This window comes from Panulirus ornatus, chromosome 50 (genome assembly GCF_036320965.1).
Source record: "Panulirus ornatus isolate Po-2019 chromosome 50, ASM3632096v1, whole genome shotgun sequence".
NCBI lineage: Eukaryota > Metazoa > Arthropoda > Malacostraca > Decapoda > Palinuridae > Panulirus > Panulirus ornatus.
In genome coordinates this window covers 2,538,160-2,552,740 of record NC_092273.1, presented here as the reverse complement: position 1 = coordinate 2,552,740, position 14,581 = coordinate 2,538,160, and the positions used below count along the sequence as shown (strand labels likewise).

Below are 14,581 nucleotides of genomic sequence, written 5' to 3'. Positions count from 1 at the left end.
TCATTTACGTGCATCCATTCACTATTGTTCATCCACATTCATACATTAGACAGAGTTCATCTACAAGCGACCAACCACTAATGATGAACGTCTGGAGAAATTATTTCTATGAGTCAAAACTAAGTGATGCTGATATAGATGTAAAGTAGACTAAATCTTGGGAACTATATATAGTGGGATTTAACATTTTGGAGGTTTGCATAAGTCGTGTGGTAATGTAGTTATACAACACCAAAAATGAAACGACATATATTAATTTAGGGAGACTGTAGCAGTCATGAAAGTTCATATGAAATATTTCGACATATTACTTGATTTGAGTAGAGTATACCTGCAAATGATTATAGTAAAACCCATTCACAACAATCACATAATGTATATGTAATCCAGAGGAAAGTACGACGATAGATATGCAATGAAAAATATTCATCAATAAATGTTTATCAGCTTGTTAAGTCTGGCAGTGGAGGGGGGGGGGGGGGAACTGATCCATCTGCTGGATGGGATGTAATAATCCAATTAGTTTCTGATGAGAATGACTCATGTTAGCTGCTCTGCCATCCTGAAGTGGTAGCATTTATGAAATTACATTATGATGAAAAGGAATAAAGTGAAACGAAGTGGTATTTATTGTATGAATATATTATGGTGGATGAGAAAGAGTGGCTGGATGGATCCAGTAGTGGTCGTGTCCTGCACAGACACGTAAGAACAGGTGAGTTTGGCAGAATAGTAATAATCTGTTGAAATGAGTAATAACGTTATAGTAATGATACGAAGGATCTCTGAAAATTATATGAATAGGAATATCTTGTATTAACACATATCCTTCTGAGGATTAAAGTTGGGTTAACTTCCACTTCCACTGCAAATATACACATTGGTTTCCAACATGTACAGAGCAACTGTCATTATTGGTTTCTCCTTAAATTATAACCACCTCAGCTTTTTTTTTTTTTCATTATTAACTTTATGGGTCAAATTTTGAAGAGTTGATCTTGGGGTCTGTTTAAATATAATGAGGATGTTAGGAAACATTAATTGTACAGTAGGTTCACACTGGTCCACTCACAAGTAGTCTTTATATTTCAGTGTTTGTTTGTGTGTTTTCTTACATAAACCAGAAGTAAACACATCAGAAAATGTGGGAAAATAGAGCGTTACGGAATTTCAGGTTTTAAGTAATTGTTGAAAAAGTTTGAATTCCTCAGTTGTTCATGATAATTGTGTACCGTTGTATTTGTGTATGTTTACAACCCTTCAGTAAGGTTGTGTTATTAAGACATTAATAAGGTTGTGTTATTAAGACATTAATGATACTTTACATAAGGAGGTGGTTATTTTGCCGACGAATATCATATGTGTAGTCTTGATGCATTGTCAACTTTGTTCATCTCCCTGGCATTGTGTCATTATTTAATTTGTTAACACGTCTTATTAGTGATTTAGGAGAGTTTATTATAATGTGGTTGTGGAGTAATGATCAATGTTGTAATCCCAACATTTTTCCTCACCTTGATTACTGTTGAACGTACTGAATTTTAAAATTCATCCTTACGTTTAGTAGAACCGACGTGTGTATAAATCTCGTTATTTACTAAATCTTTCTCCTACAGCAGGTCACTGAATCCTGGAAAACATAGGAATTGAATGAGCAATAGACTGTTGTGAGGTTAACGAGGTTGGTTGTGATAGTGAAAGAGAACAGTCATGGATTGGTGTGGGAGGAGCAGAGACAGTCTTGATCATAGACTGTATTGGTTGATACTGAAGTACATTAATTTTTCAAATATTTCAAGTAAATATTGACATGTCATTTGCAGTTTTGATTTCTTCATGCCCAATAAACCCAGTTATAATATTGCTGACTTAATACCATTTTGATCTGCCTGTACCAGCATACAGACCTATCTGTTGGCAAAATAACCACTTTTAATGGTCTGTAAATTTGATTTTTTTTTTTTATTTCTCTCATCTGTATACTTACATACAAAGGTAGGGTGTTGCTGGTTAGGTAGAGGTGGGCTTTACCATTCCAGGTTGGCTGGTGTGTTAAATGTGATGGTACTATGTAGTACTGGGTTAGGTGAGGTTGCACTGTCATGTTGCGAGATAAGGGCCTGCTGAACCTCATGCAACGATGGTACTATGTTGTACTGAGTTAGGTGAGGTTGCACTGTCATGTTGCGAGGTAAGGGCCTGCTGAACCTCATGCAGTGATGATACCATGTAGTACTGGGTTAGGTGAGGTAGCACTGTCATGTTGTGAGATAAGGGTCTGCTGAACCTCATGCAATGATGGTACTATGTAGTACTGGGTTAGGTGAGGTTGTACTGTCATGTTGTGAGATAAGGGCCTGCTGAACCTCATGCAACTGTGTTGTACGTAGTCAGGTGGGAGTAGGTATTTCTCAGCCAGATGCAGCTGGTCTCTCTTGTTTAGTGTATTGAGAAAAGAATTTGCTAGATGTAGAGCTTGACTGTGTTTTACCCTGCAGAGCTAAGCTTAGCTTGAACAAATAAATTTAATGTGTAAGTTTTCTAGTCTGGAAGAAATAGTACTTTAAACAAATATTAAGCTTGAAAGAAAATGAAGGATTGAGCAACATTTTTTGTCATGCTTGACTGTGATTATGAAGTTTTTCATATTGTCACTTTCAAAACCAAGATGTACTTTCATTGAAAATGAAAGATTGGGGTCTTGTGATGTAGAAAGTAAGAGTGAATTTCTCTTGAAGGGAAGGAAATATTGGATTCTCAACTTAAGTATTTTGACACCACTTCTGCTTTATAGCTGTTGTAGCCATTGTTTTACCTGAGATGAGAAAGTTATTGTGGTATATATATTTTCCCACTGATTTGGAAAGTTCTGCTGACTGTTTCCAGTTAATGGCAGATGTGTTGAAAAGGAATGATTGGCAAGATGAGTGAGATTGACCTGACCCTGGCCCTCCAGTTGCAAGCCCAGTTTGAAGAGGAACTTAGAGTCAATCTCATAAAGCAAGAGGAGCAGCAACGGAAGTCACAGGCCCTCACTTCAAGTCAAGGTCTGTTATTATAAGCTGTTGGTGTCACAAATCTTTTTCATTGATAAAAAATTAAAGTCTTAGAATTCTATATCCACTCCTCTTGGTATATATTCACACCTTTAAGAGTATTCTCATACATATAAGAATTTTTCCTATACACCAGTACCAAATTTCTCTGTTTACTGATTAATTCCAAAATTTAGTAAGATTTAAAATATTTAAGTGAATGTTTACACATGCCATATCCTGCTGGATTGGCTTCATTCATTTGATTTGTTGCTTTTCCAAGTCATGCTGGAAAGATTAAAAATGTCTGTGATTCTTCGCTCAGGTTCTAAGGTGGAACCAGAATACATGCCTGATCTTTATGAACATACATCCTGGATGATTCAGAGCATACACAAGCTTTGCAAAAGTATCTTGTATTTTGATGGAATGTGGTGAGACAGCTTAAGTTCATAGATAAGATCTGATTAGTTTATGTGTACTTTATCTATTCATGTCTACTATCCATATGTTGCTCCCATTTGCATGAGGGGGATTAGTTGCACTCAGTTCTCAACTTGTTCATACAAATCCCAAGCATCTAATGTGCATAAGTGTACACTGTCTTCGACACTACTACAGCAAATTTTGCATTTTTTGGTGTGCACATTAATGAGAATCAGTTGGTTTGACCAGTATCTTTCAGTGTCTTATTTCACATAGTCAGTTTCTTTGATGAGGCTAAGATCATGCAACATTGAAATAAATGGTTGGTTGTGAAAAAGAAAAGCACACAGTAAACTTGCAGAGTGCAATGTACACTGTGATGGAGTAGGTCATACAAATTTTATACAAATTTGCATGGAAAAAGTATGTCAAAGTAAATGTCAATTTTTTTTTTTTTTTTTTATACTTTGTCGCTGTCTCCCGCGTTTGCGAGGTAGCGCAAGGAAACAGACGAAAGAAATGGCCCAACCCCCCCCCCCATACACATGTACATACACACGTCCACACACGCAAATATACATACCTACACAGCTTTCCATGGTTTACCCCAGACGCTTCACATGCCTTGATTCAATCCACTGACAGCACGTCAACCCCTGTATACCACATCGCTCCAATTCACTCTATTCCTTGCCCTCCTTTCACCCTCCTGCATGTTCAGGCCCCGATCACACAAAATCTTTTTCACTCCATCTTTCCACCTCCAATTTGGTCTCCCTCTTCTCCTCGTTCCCTCCACCTCCGACACATATATCCTCTTGGTCAATCTTTCCTCACTCATTCTCTCCATGTGCCCAAACCATTTCAAAACACCCTCTTCTGCTCTCTCAACCACGCTCTTTTTATTTCCACACATCTCTCTTACCCTTACGTTACTTACTCGATCAAACCACCTCACACCACACATTGTCCTCAAACATCTCATTTCCAGCACATCCATCCTCCTGCGCACAATGTCAGTATTGAGCCTATAATTCTGAAAATAGCAAAAGAAACTTTTAAGTATTTTGTAGTCAAAGCATAAGCAAGAGAGAGTCATTAACCAGTCAAGTGGTCCATCAATTACAGAAAACTGTTAAACAATTTTATGTGAGTATTTATCACTGAAGGCACAAGTCCTGTTCCAGATCCAGCCCATTGCTAGTGGAAAACAATCTGTAACATAATGATTGTCAAAATCATATTGGCTGCATCAAATAGAATGAAAGTTAAAAATGGAAGATACAGATATGTTTTCCTGGAGAACATCGAAAGAAGTTAAAAATGATATAGTTAAGCCCTTGACTGCTTTTTTCAAGTGTCACTTGCTATAGGGAAAGTTTCACATGAATAAGAGATTGTTACTTTACACTAATAAGGGAAAAGGGTAGCAAATCCCCTCTCAGAAATTACTGGCCAGGTAACTTATTATCACTTGTTGGCAGACTTATGGAAACATCTTGAGAGACAAAACTGTAAATCATTTAGAGGATCACTACATAATCAATAATGTACTGCATAGTAATATTTTCTTGGAAAAATTGCCAGGTACTCCAAACAGTAGTGTACTAATCTGTGTAGATGCTCTGAAGGTGTTAAAGTTTACCTAATTTTGGTATATATTGATCACCTTTGGTCAGATTTTTTTTTTGTGTGTGTGTTCTAGTTGCTGACATCGCTTTGGCAGAAGGATTTCCAGTCTTAGCCATCTTGGATGGACATCGAGATTGAAAAAAAAAAGGAAGAATTGATTTGAGCCCTTCATGTGTTTGCAAATCCAACTCTGTACATTGGATAGGTTGTATGAAGAGGTAAAGACAAAAGATGGAAGAGAATTCCTAACCTTTGATGTATAAAGGAAGAAGGTATCATAATGGTTAGCCCGTTGTGACGTAGGTATCCTTGGTGAAGCTTTGGGAAGCAGTGGCCAGGCCAGGTTGATGTTGGTCAAGGTTATAGGAGCTGGGAAATGAGCAGACATCTCACAAAACCAGTTGCTGAAATATTTTATTCAACTTTAATTCTGGGTACAATGGAGCCAAAGCTATTTTACATCTTACTCCCAATTTTAGTATTTTGTCACTAATGGTAAACAATGATAGATTTTGAAATGATTTGGTTTAATTCATTTTCATTGTACCATGGCTCATGCAACTGGTGTCTTAAGATTTAGTTCTTAGTTACTAGCTCAGCTTAATCATATTGGAATAATGGCAGATTTGTAATGTTTCTTAATTTTATCAATCCATGGCTGAGATGAAGCCCAAATTATCTCTCATCCACATATGTATTTCAGATTAGTATCATCTATCTCTACTAAATCATGCTAAATTTTGATGAATTTCATGATACTTTTTCTTTTACTGACTTTTTGCCGAAGTTTAAAGATGGAACCAAGTTACTAATCCTTATTTATATTTGTAAGTACTATACATCTAGATCTTTATCTTTTATCTTTCTTTTTGCTTAATGGGTTGAGTTTTGTTCAGGTTGAAAATATCAACTTACCATTTTTCATTTCAGGTTTGAGCATGGAGCTGAATATTCGACTTCTTTTTACATCCTCCACTTTGTAAACTTAAGCTTTTGATCTCTGTTATTTTGTAAAATGGTGAATTTGTCGTTGACTCTCAGGTCCTGGTTTAGGCACCAAGTGGAACTCTAAAGGACCATTAGAAGAACCAAGTCAAGAAAAATTATCTGTGTCTCTTATTGATCCTTCTTGGGAGCTGATTGACCCAAACCCTGATATTCACATACTCTTTCTCACCTTCAATAACCAGTTCTTCTGGGGACGCTTGTCAACTGTGGAAGTCAAATGGAGCCCAAGAATGACTTTGTAAGTAGTAATTGGTAAATAGATTATGAATAACTAGGTATTGGCAAGTATTTTCAAATAATTTTGTCACTTAAACCTTTGCTCAGAGAACAAATACCTTGTTTATTCATTCCAAAATAGAATGCTGTTGCTTTGTAATACAAAGTACCACAATGTAAATTTCATTTATCAGGGAGAAGGGTACTGGTTATTTTCTTTCAAGGGTAGTTCCTCTGATTTGTGTTTGTTGTTATTGCAGATGTGCTGGAGTTTGTAGCTATGAAGGTCGTGGAGGGTTGTGCTCTGTTCGTTTATCTGTGCCCCTGCTTAAGCTTCGGCCTCGGAAGGACCTTATTGAAACTTTACTGGTATTGTTTATTGTTTTTTGCGTAGCGATTATTTGCTTTTATTTCTGTTATCTTATAAAGGTGATTATTATGAATGGTTGCCGTATCTTGCAAGGTCACAGTGAATTTTTCTTTTAAGTTTAGCTGGGAAGAGAAACGGGTTAGTTGACTTATGAGTTTGAATGGAGAGAAACTGGAGTGTTTTAGATTCCTGGGAGTGGACATGACAGATGTAAATATGGTAGCTGAAGTGAGCCATAGGGTTAGTAAAGGAGCAAAAGTCTTTGATGCATTCAATGGGTGTAACTATCTGTGTGGGCAAAGATGGGCTTGTTCAATGGTATGATAGTTCCAGTGGTGTTGTGTGGATGTGGGGCATGGGCCCTTTATGAAAAATCATGGAACAGAGTGGATGTGTTGGAAATGTGATATCTGAATGCAGTATGTGGTAGTAGGAGGGTAGACTGAATAAGAAATGGGAGGATTAGAGAGAGATATGGTAGTTAGAGGACTGTATATGAAAGGGCTGAAGAGGGTATCCTGAAATGGTTTGGACATATTGAAGAGGATGAATGAAGAGAGGAGTGTCAGAGGTAGAGGGAACAAGAAAAAGGGGAAAACCAAAGAGGAGGTGGAAGGATAGGATGAAAGGGTTCTGAACATGCAGGAAGTTGTAAGGTTTTTATGGGTTAGGGTGAATTGGAGTGATGTGTTGCATGGGGCAATTTGCTGTGAATGAGCTGAACCAAGGCATATGATATTAAGTGGCCTGGGGAACTCAGTGAAAGGTGTGTGGGACGTATGATTGTGGATATAGTGATCTGGTTTTGGTGCATAGTACATGACAACTTGAGAATGGCTGTGAGCTGATGAGGCCCTAGGCTGTTCTTGGTGCTACCTCATTAATGTGGTGAAATGGCAAGTATGAAAAATATTTTTGTTTTTAAATCTAATTACATTTCCTGTTAGTGTAAGGTAGCATGAAGAACAAATAATCAAGAGCCTCATTTTCACACATCTACTCCCTGGCTATCATGTATAAAGCACTGAAACTATTATCATTCATCACCAAGTCTTACAAACTACTCTATGATTTACCATAACTGCTTTATATATCCTGGTTCAGCCCATTGATAGTGTGTTATACCCCTGTGTACTTTATCTTTCTCTCAAGCTGAGATGGCATGGACAACTGAGGTCCTAATCTAGGCCATCTCAATAATGATATATATATATGAATGTGTACATGTGTATATATGTATATGTTTGTGTATGTGTATGTACATGCATGTATATATGTTGATATTTATGTATATGTATGTGTATGTGCATGTTTGGGCGTTTATGCATAATTGTGTGTATATGAAGGGATGGGCTGTTCTTGTCTGTTTTCAGGCACTACCTTGCTGATGGTGGAAATGGCAATCAAATATAATAAATGAGCGATATTTTTTTTTCATGGATATTCGCCATTTCCAGCATTAGCAATGTAACTAAGTACAGTATATACCCCAGACGCTTCACATACCCTGGTTCAATCCATCGACAGCACGTAGACCCCAGTATACCACATCATTCCAATTCACTCTATTCCTTGCATGCCTTTCACCCTACTGTATGTTCAGACCTGATCACTCAGAATCTTTTTCACTCCATCCTTCCACCTCCAATATGGTCTCCCACTTCTCATTCTCTCCACCTCTGACATATGTATCCTTTTTGTCAATCTTTCCTCACTCATTCTCTCCATGTGACCAAACCATTTCAATACACCCTCTTCTGCTCTCTCAACCACACTCTTTTTATTACCATCCATCTCTTTTACCCTTTCATTACACTCTAACCTGAGTCAGGTCAACATTTTATCGACCAGCCCCAATGGTGGATGAACAGTTGAGTTAACTGTGGACCGACTTCTGAAACCAAGATTTTAAACCAATGCGCTTGACCCTGGGCGGCCTGTGAAATTGTCATGGTCAAGCACATTAACTGCAACACCATAGAGGTCCATTTTAACCCATGTATGCCTTACACTTTCCTGAATGTTCAAGCCTTGATAATCCAAGGTCTCCTTTCAGTCCTTCTATCTCCTAAGTCCCCCATTTTCCTTTGCTCCCTCTACCACAGACATCTAGATCTTCTTTGTCAGTCCTCTCTTCACACCTCTTCTCCATATATGTGAATAATTTTAGCACACTGTGGTTAGCTTTCAGTCAAAGTGCTCTTACTATTACACTTCTCTCATATACTCATTCCTTAGGTAATCCACCTACCTCACACCACATACTGAATTTTTTTCAAATATTTTGTCTTTAACATGTCCACCCTCTTCCTTTCTTTTGTATCTCAATGTCCAAGACTCACATCATGTTCTCAGGATACTGTACCTTCAGATATTCTTATATTTGTTGTAATAGGCACTGACCTCTCTTTCCATGCTTCTTAACCATCAAACTGTGTAGCTCTACAGAAATTACCCTTCCTTAGTTTTACAAGTGATACATTGTGTGGAACATAAAACACTGCAAAAGTTTTTTTTTATTTATGAAGTGAAATAGCATTTGAAATAGAAAATAAAAAGAATCTTGTATTAATACCTACTTGTGGACATGGTTTGCTGGAGGGATGGAGTTAGGTTTAGTGAGAGTTTGTGGATTGGAGGATATGGATATGATAAGGATGATATTAGAAATACATAGAAATATATAGTAAAGATAGTAAAAATAAAAATGATGATACTGTAATGATAATGAAACTTGTGTTATTTCTTTTAGCATGAGATGATCCATGCGTATCTCTTTGTCACTGCTAACAATAGAGACCGAGATGGCCATGGTCCAGAATTTCATAAACACATGTGTCGAATCAATGAAGTGGCAGGAACTAGAATTACAGTAAGTGTATAAAAGTGTTTTGTTTGTTTGAAGCAAAGATAAACTGGTAGGGTATTCCTTTCAATACATTTTCAAATCTCTTTCTGAATATTCCATATCAAATACAGAGTGGATTGTATCATCCCACCCCTTTGTTAAAAGAAACTTGTCTCTGTTACAAGCCTGCTTTTTCCAGGTATTCCATAGTTTCCATGATGAGGTGGATGTTTATCGGCAGCATATTTGGCAGTGTGATGGACCATGCCGCACAAGGCGGCCTTACTTTGGTTTAGTAAAGCGAGCTATGAACCGAGCACCCAGCCCTCGTGACCCATGGTGGCAAAGTCACCAGCAGTCATGTGGGGGAACTTATTCTAAGATTCAGGAACCTAAGGGATATGTTGATAAGAGGAAACAAAATCTTTCATCAGGTGAATGTGGAAATCTAGTTCATGGCCTTGTCTTAGTTTTAGTCTTCAGAGTAAAGAAACTGAATAAATATGGAAAAGTTAGGTGAATGCTTATTGCTATTACATGCATAATGGGCTATACCAAAATGTGATTAGACATGCTGATCTCCATACTGCTCTGATGCTTCTGTAGTGTCATTCTTTCACCAGGTCAATCTATTAATCTGGCTTGATTTTTAAATTTCCTTCTCCCTTACTTTATTTGTTGCTTTAACTTTCTAATCACTGATCTGTAATTTTTTTGTTGAAGTTTTGTACAAGTAATGATATTCACTTCATAGGATGTATTAATATTTTGGTAACACCAATTGTGATGGTTTTATAAATTTCTTGAAAGTTTTTCACATGTTGCTTCTTACCTCATAAATAGTTTGTTGTATATCCAGAGTAAGGCCCTGGTTGATGGGTTAGTTGGACCATAATGATATTTATTTAGTTTTAAATGTCTCATCTTTTAGTTTCTGCAACTTGATTTTAGACTTAACTTGGACAGAGTAGTTGAAGATCTCCGTTGATTTTAGGACACAGGATAGAAGTCATGGTCGCAGTAGCCTTATGTAATGTTCCTTCCTCTTGTCTTGTTGTCTGCATAGTTTGACAAATGGTTAGGGATTGCTTTCTCTGTTGCCGTAATTGTCTGTCCGTCTGACATCAGTGTCACCTTTTGCTCTGCAATCTAGCTTTGTCCACAATTTTGAAAATCTGAATTATAAATTCATTAAACTTTATAAGGTTGTTTTCAGATATCTAAAGAATTGATTATTATAAGATTCATAACCCAAATTTGGATTTTGCTATAGTTGTTCTAATAAAAAGGTTTAATGTGGAACTTAATTAGGCTCTTAGCTTTAGAATAATTCCACCTTTAGTGGGGAAACTATAAAAAAAAATATTTTTCAAACGATATTTTCACTTGTTATTGATATTTCATGTGCAATAATTAGGTGCCTCAAGTGTTCCATGGAACACCTTTGCTTATAATTTACTTTATTCTAGATATTATTTTCTCATTGGCAACCGTAAGAATATCCATTAAACTATTCCATTTCATTGGTTTCTGCATACTTGGAAATTTAGGCCATCTCTGATATAGCGTTGTAGTGTTCTTTCATTTTGCTCTTCATCTAGAGTATAAACAGAGCACTTCTTATTCTTGATTTCTTTTCTGTTTACCTCTTAATAGACTGAGGTATATTTTGTATGTTGTAGTACATTATAATTGAATAACTCTTTCTTTCCTATGGATCTTTCCTCTCCATAATGCTCATGCTTGTATAACAAGTAATTGTAGTTCCTGGCCTCTGAGGATGGATTTTTTATTAAACAGAATACAAAGTTTCTGGATCCATTCTTAATGTTTTCGGAAAACAAGTGTTTCTCAAAGCAGATTTATTTTATTAATATTATTATCTAAGGATAATAATGTAAATTGCGCAGAGTAACCTTTGCATCCTCAGTGTACGTAGTGCTAGATGAGTATGCTTGCTTATGGCTGTGACTAATAACTCGTTTACAATTATAGTTACCCAGAAATTTTTGCTCTTTCAGAGAGAAAATCCTGTGGTTAGAGGTGTAACTGAAGCATTAGCTATGTTATGAACAAACACCTATTGTCCCTCATAATATTTCTGGCTTTAATCTTCTGTCCTTATTTATATGTGACTTTCCTTTTTGTTTTAGTCACTCTAGCAAATTTGTCAAATTCATGAATATACATACTGATAAAATGTGAAGTGGATAATGCCACACTACAAATGCTAATTACTTTGAATATTTTTTGCAGATACAAAGAAACCTAATAATTGTGGTGACATCAGAAAATTTATTGAATTTAAAGGAAAAGGAAACTTGCTTGATGGTTCTGCCTCTTGTTCATCACAGATATCAAGGCCAGTTCCTTCAAGTAAACAGGCAATAGGCTTGAAAACTTATAGTTTTGGTGAAACAAGAGAGAGTCAAAGTTTTAATGGGAGTGATGTAACTGAAGGTGATGAAAGTAATAGAGAAAAAAGGAAAATAAATGGATTGGCAGCAAGTTTGGGAACTGGTATAGTAAAGAAAGTTAGTGTTGACAATGCCAGCAGATCAAATGTACATGTACTTGGTAATGGATCTCCATTAAAGAAGAGGCCATGCAATGGAATTAAGGGAGCTAGCACAGGAAAGTCAAGTGAAAAGGTAGTTGGAAAGCCCAGTGGCAATCATGGCTTTGGCACTGTTCTTGCAGTACGAGGTAGTGGATCAAGGACAATGACAGTTAAGGGGAAGAATGCTATTAAAACTGATGCAGTTAAGACAGTCAACCAAGTGAATAATAATGAAGAAATGAAAGATCATACTCTCAAGCCACCATCATTTCAGGGACAAGGCATGAGACTAGGAGGGTTAAGCAATGGTGTTTCGAGACTGCTGTCCATCTCTAGTTCATCGCAGCCTTCTGGTTTTCCTACGTCTTTTTCAGAAACTGAACACTTTGATGATGTGGAGCCTATGAGCTTTGAAAGAAAAGAAAAGGAAAGTCAAGATCAGAAGTCATGGATATCAAGATCACCAAGTAAAGGAAAAAAAATATCACCAGGTTTACAGAAATCACTAAATGACTACATAGTTTCATCATCAAAGCAATTGGATCATGTAGGAAATGACTTTGTTAGATGTCCTGTGTGTAATGAAGCTGTTTCTCAGAGGAAGATAAATGAACACCTTGATGAATGCCTTTGTGAGTTTGGTGATGATGAATAAAATGTGGCAAGTTGGTATCACTCAGGTAAGTAGAGCCAGTCAACCACTGGTGTGAAAAAACTTCATTATAGTGCAAGTTATGATCACAGTTATTTGTGAACTTGTGCATGTATTATCTCAAAGCTATCTTTAAAACATCAAAACTAAAGTGAATTTATATTAATTCATAGAGTTATACTGTATCCAGTTTGTCATGATTTGTCTACATAATCAAATCTGAATAGTAGTTTTTTCAAAAGTTTTTACTCTTGAGGATTTTACGTGAGTGGTATGTATCATATGTAATATCATAACTAGATTCAGATCAGTTCCTGTACTGCAGGCTAGTAGATGACAGGGAAAGCCAGTTGTATTAGTTGTGATTACAGACTGTTTTATATGTTTTTACAAAAATAGAATGAAAAGAAAACTTTAGGACTTCTTATATCTTTGAAAAGTGACCACACTGTTTTCATTATGCTTCATTTGGTAATCTTTTAAACATTTTAAAATGTATTAATTTTAGATACACTTTGATGAATAAACGTAAGGAAAGCTGCTTATTTTTTATGATACTGAATAAAGACTATTTTATATAAACAAGTTATTGGATACTTTCTTTATCCATCTTGGAAGTTATTGCACGAATCAGATGGGAGCAATTGAAGTGGGAAGATGTAGAAATATCGTTCAAAAAAGAATAAACTGGAATTACTCTGTTTTTTGAGATAAAAACATAAAATATCTCCTTCTCATACATACTTGACAACACTTAAACAACTCATTCTTCATAACTAGATTTTCCTGGTGTGATCATCTGTGCCAGCCCTGCCTTTTGGCAAAATGGTAGTAGTTGGTAGGAACATTTAGGCAGGAGCATTAGGTAGAAACATTAGGCAGGAGTATTAGGTTGAAATAGTCAGTAGAAACATATGGTAGGAGCCTCTGCAAACACTATGCTAAAGTTACACTCTGCCAGTGGCCTGCTGAGTGTAAGGCATTAAAGGCTAAGAAGTGGCAGTGGAAGTCACCACTTATGGGAGTCTATTGCCTTGGCCACCATCACCTTGAGGGAGTTCCAGTTGGGAACAGGCATCAGAGATACAGATAGAATGAATGAAGGTGAGCAAGTATGAATATATATGTGTATGTGTATATATGTATGTGTATGTATTTATACATATATGTGTATGAGTGGATGCATCTTTCTTCATGTTTCCTTGCACTACCTTGCTAATGCGATCAAGTATGAAAATGAAACAGTGTAAAGGTTCATCTTTTAAATATAAAATTTCTAACCCTTTCACTGCAGTCATTGTATGTATTTGAAGGAAAGTTTATACCGTGTGACAGGAGGATCTGGATAAACTGCATAACTCAAAAATCTTACCCCTTTATTACATTGGTTGGGATCATCTCATCCTCAGTCAAATATGTTCTCATGCTGCACTGCAAGACTTGTGGCACTCTGGGTTTCATTAATCATATGGTGGATGCATCTTGTAACTGTGATTTGAGAGTATTTTGTTGCTTAAACTTCACAAAGGCACACACACAACATTTATACACACAATGTAAATGGATTCAACCAACAATAACTAGTAGCCATAGACACCAACAAAGAATTCAACACTGTCCTCTGACACATTTTTATACAAAAAATACTTGACACCCCCCTCCAAAACAATGACAAAAAGTGGTTGGCCAACTCAGTGGTGTTGGATAATAGTATGATTTGGTAGACGAGTGTTACAGTGCCTCCTTGTCACTGTCTGTTTTCTCTTAGGAATGTGTTGTAGAAAGATATGTGTTGGTTTCTTAGATGAGGGCTATTTGGATGTGTTCTTGATGT

The 14,581-nt window shown here is 36.5% G+C and overlaps 1 protein-coding gene across 4 annotated transcripts; it reads left to right on the top strand.

Annotated features, from left to right (window-relative positions):
• The first annotated feature begins 499 nt into the window (after window positions 1-499).
• Window positions 500-13,334, top strand: LOC139764481 (DNA-dependent metalloprotease SPRTN-like). Of its 4 annotated transcripts, none has more exons than XM_071691064.1 (7): window positions 500-715; window positions 2,897-3,047; window positions 6,135-6,339; window positions 6,578-6,686; window positions 9,440-9,559; window positions 9,735-9,969; window positions 11,792-13,334. In XM_071691064.1, exons 2-7 carry the CDS (start codon window positions 2,912-2,914, stop codon window positions 12,748-12,750), a joined length of 1,764 nt encoding a protein of 587 aa, XP_071547165.1. In that variant the 5' UTR covers window positions 500-715; window positions 2,897-2,911; the 3' UTR covers window positions 12,751-13,334. The 4 variants fall into 4 exon arrangements, with proteins under 4 accessions (XP_071547165.1, XP_071547164.1, XP_071547162.1 ...); XM_071691063.1 differs by having other exon boundaries at window positions 2,887-3,047; XM_071691061.1 differs by lacking the exon at window positions 500-715 and adding an exon at window positions 1,047-1,181 and having other exon boundaries at window positions 2,887-3,047.
• The last annotated feature ends 1,247 nt before the right edge of the window (window positions 13,335-14,581 follow it).

Coding starts and splice junctions, on each gene's coding strand:
- LOC139764481 (XM_071691064.1), top strand. CDS start 2,912: ATGATTGGCAAGATGAGTGAGATTGACCTGACCCTGGCCCTCCAGTTG. Junction 3,048..6,134: donor GGCCCTCACTTCAAGTCAAG/GTCTGTTATTAT, acceptor GTTGACTCTCAG/GTCCTGGTTTAGGCACCAAG. Junction 6,687..9,439: donor ACCTTATTGAAACTTTACTG/GTATTGTTTATT, acceptor TATTTCTTTTAG/CATGAGATGATCCATGCGTA.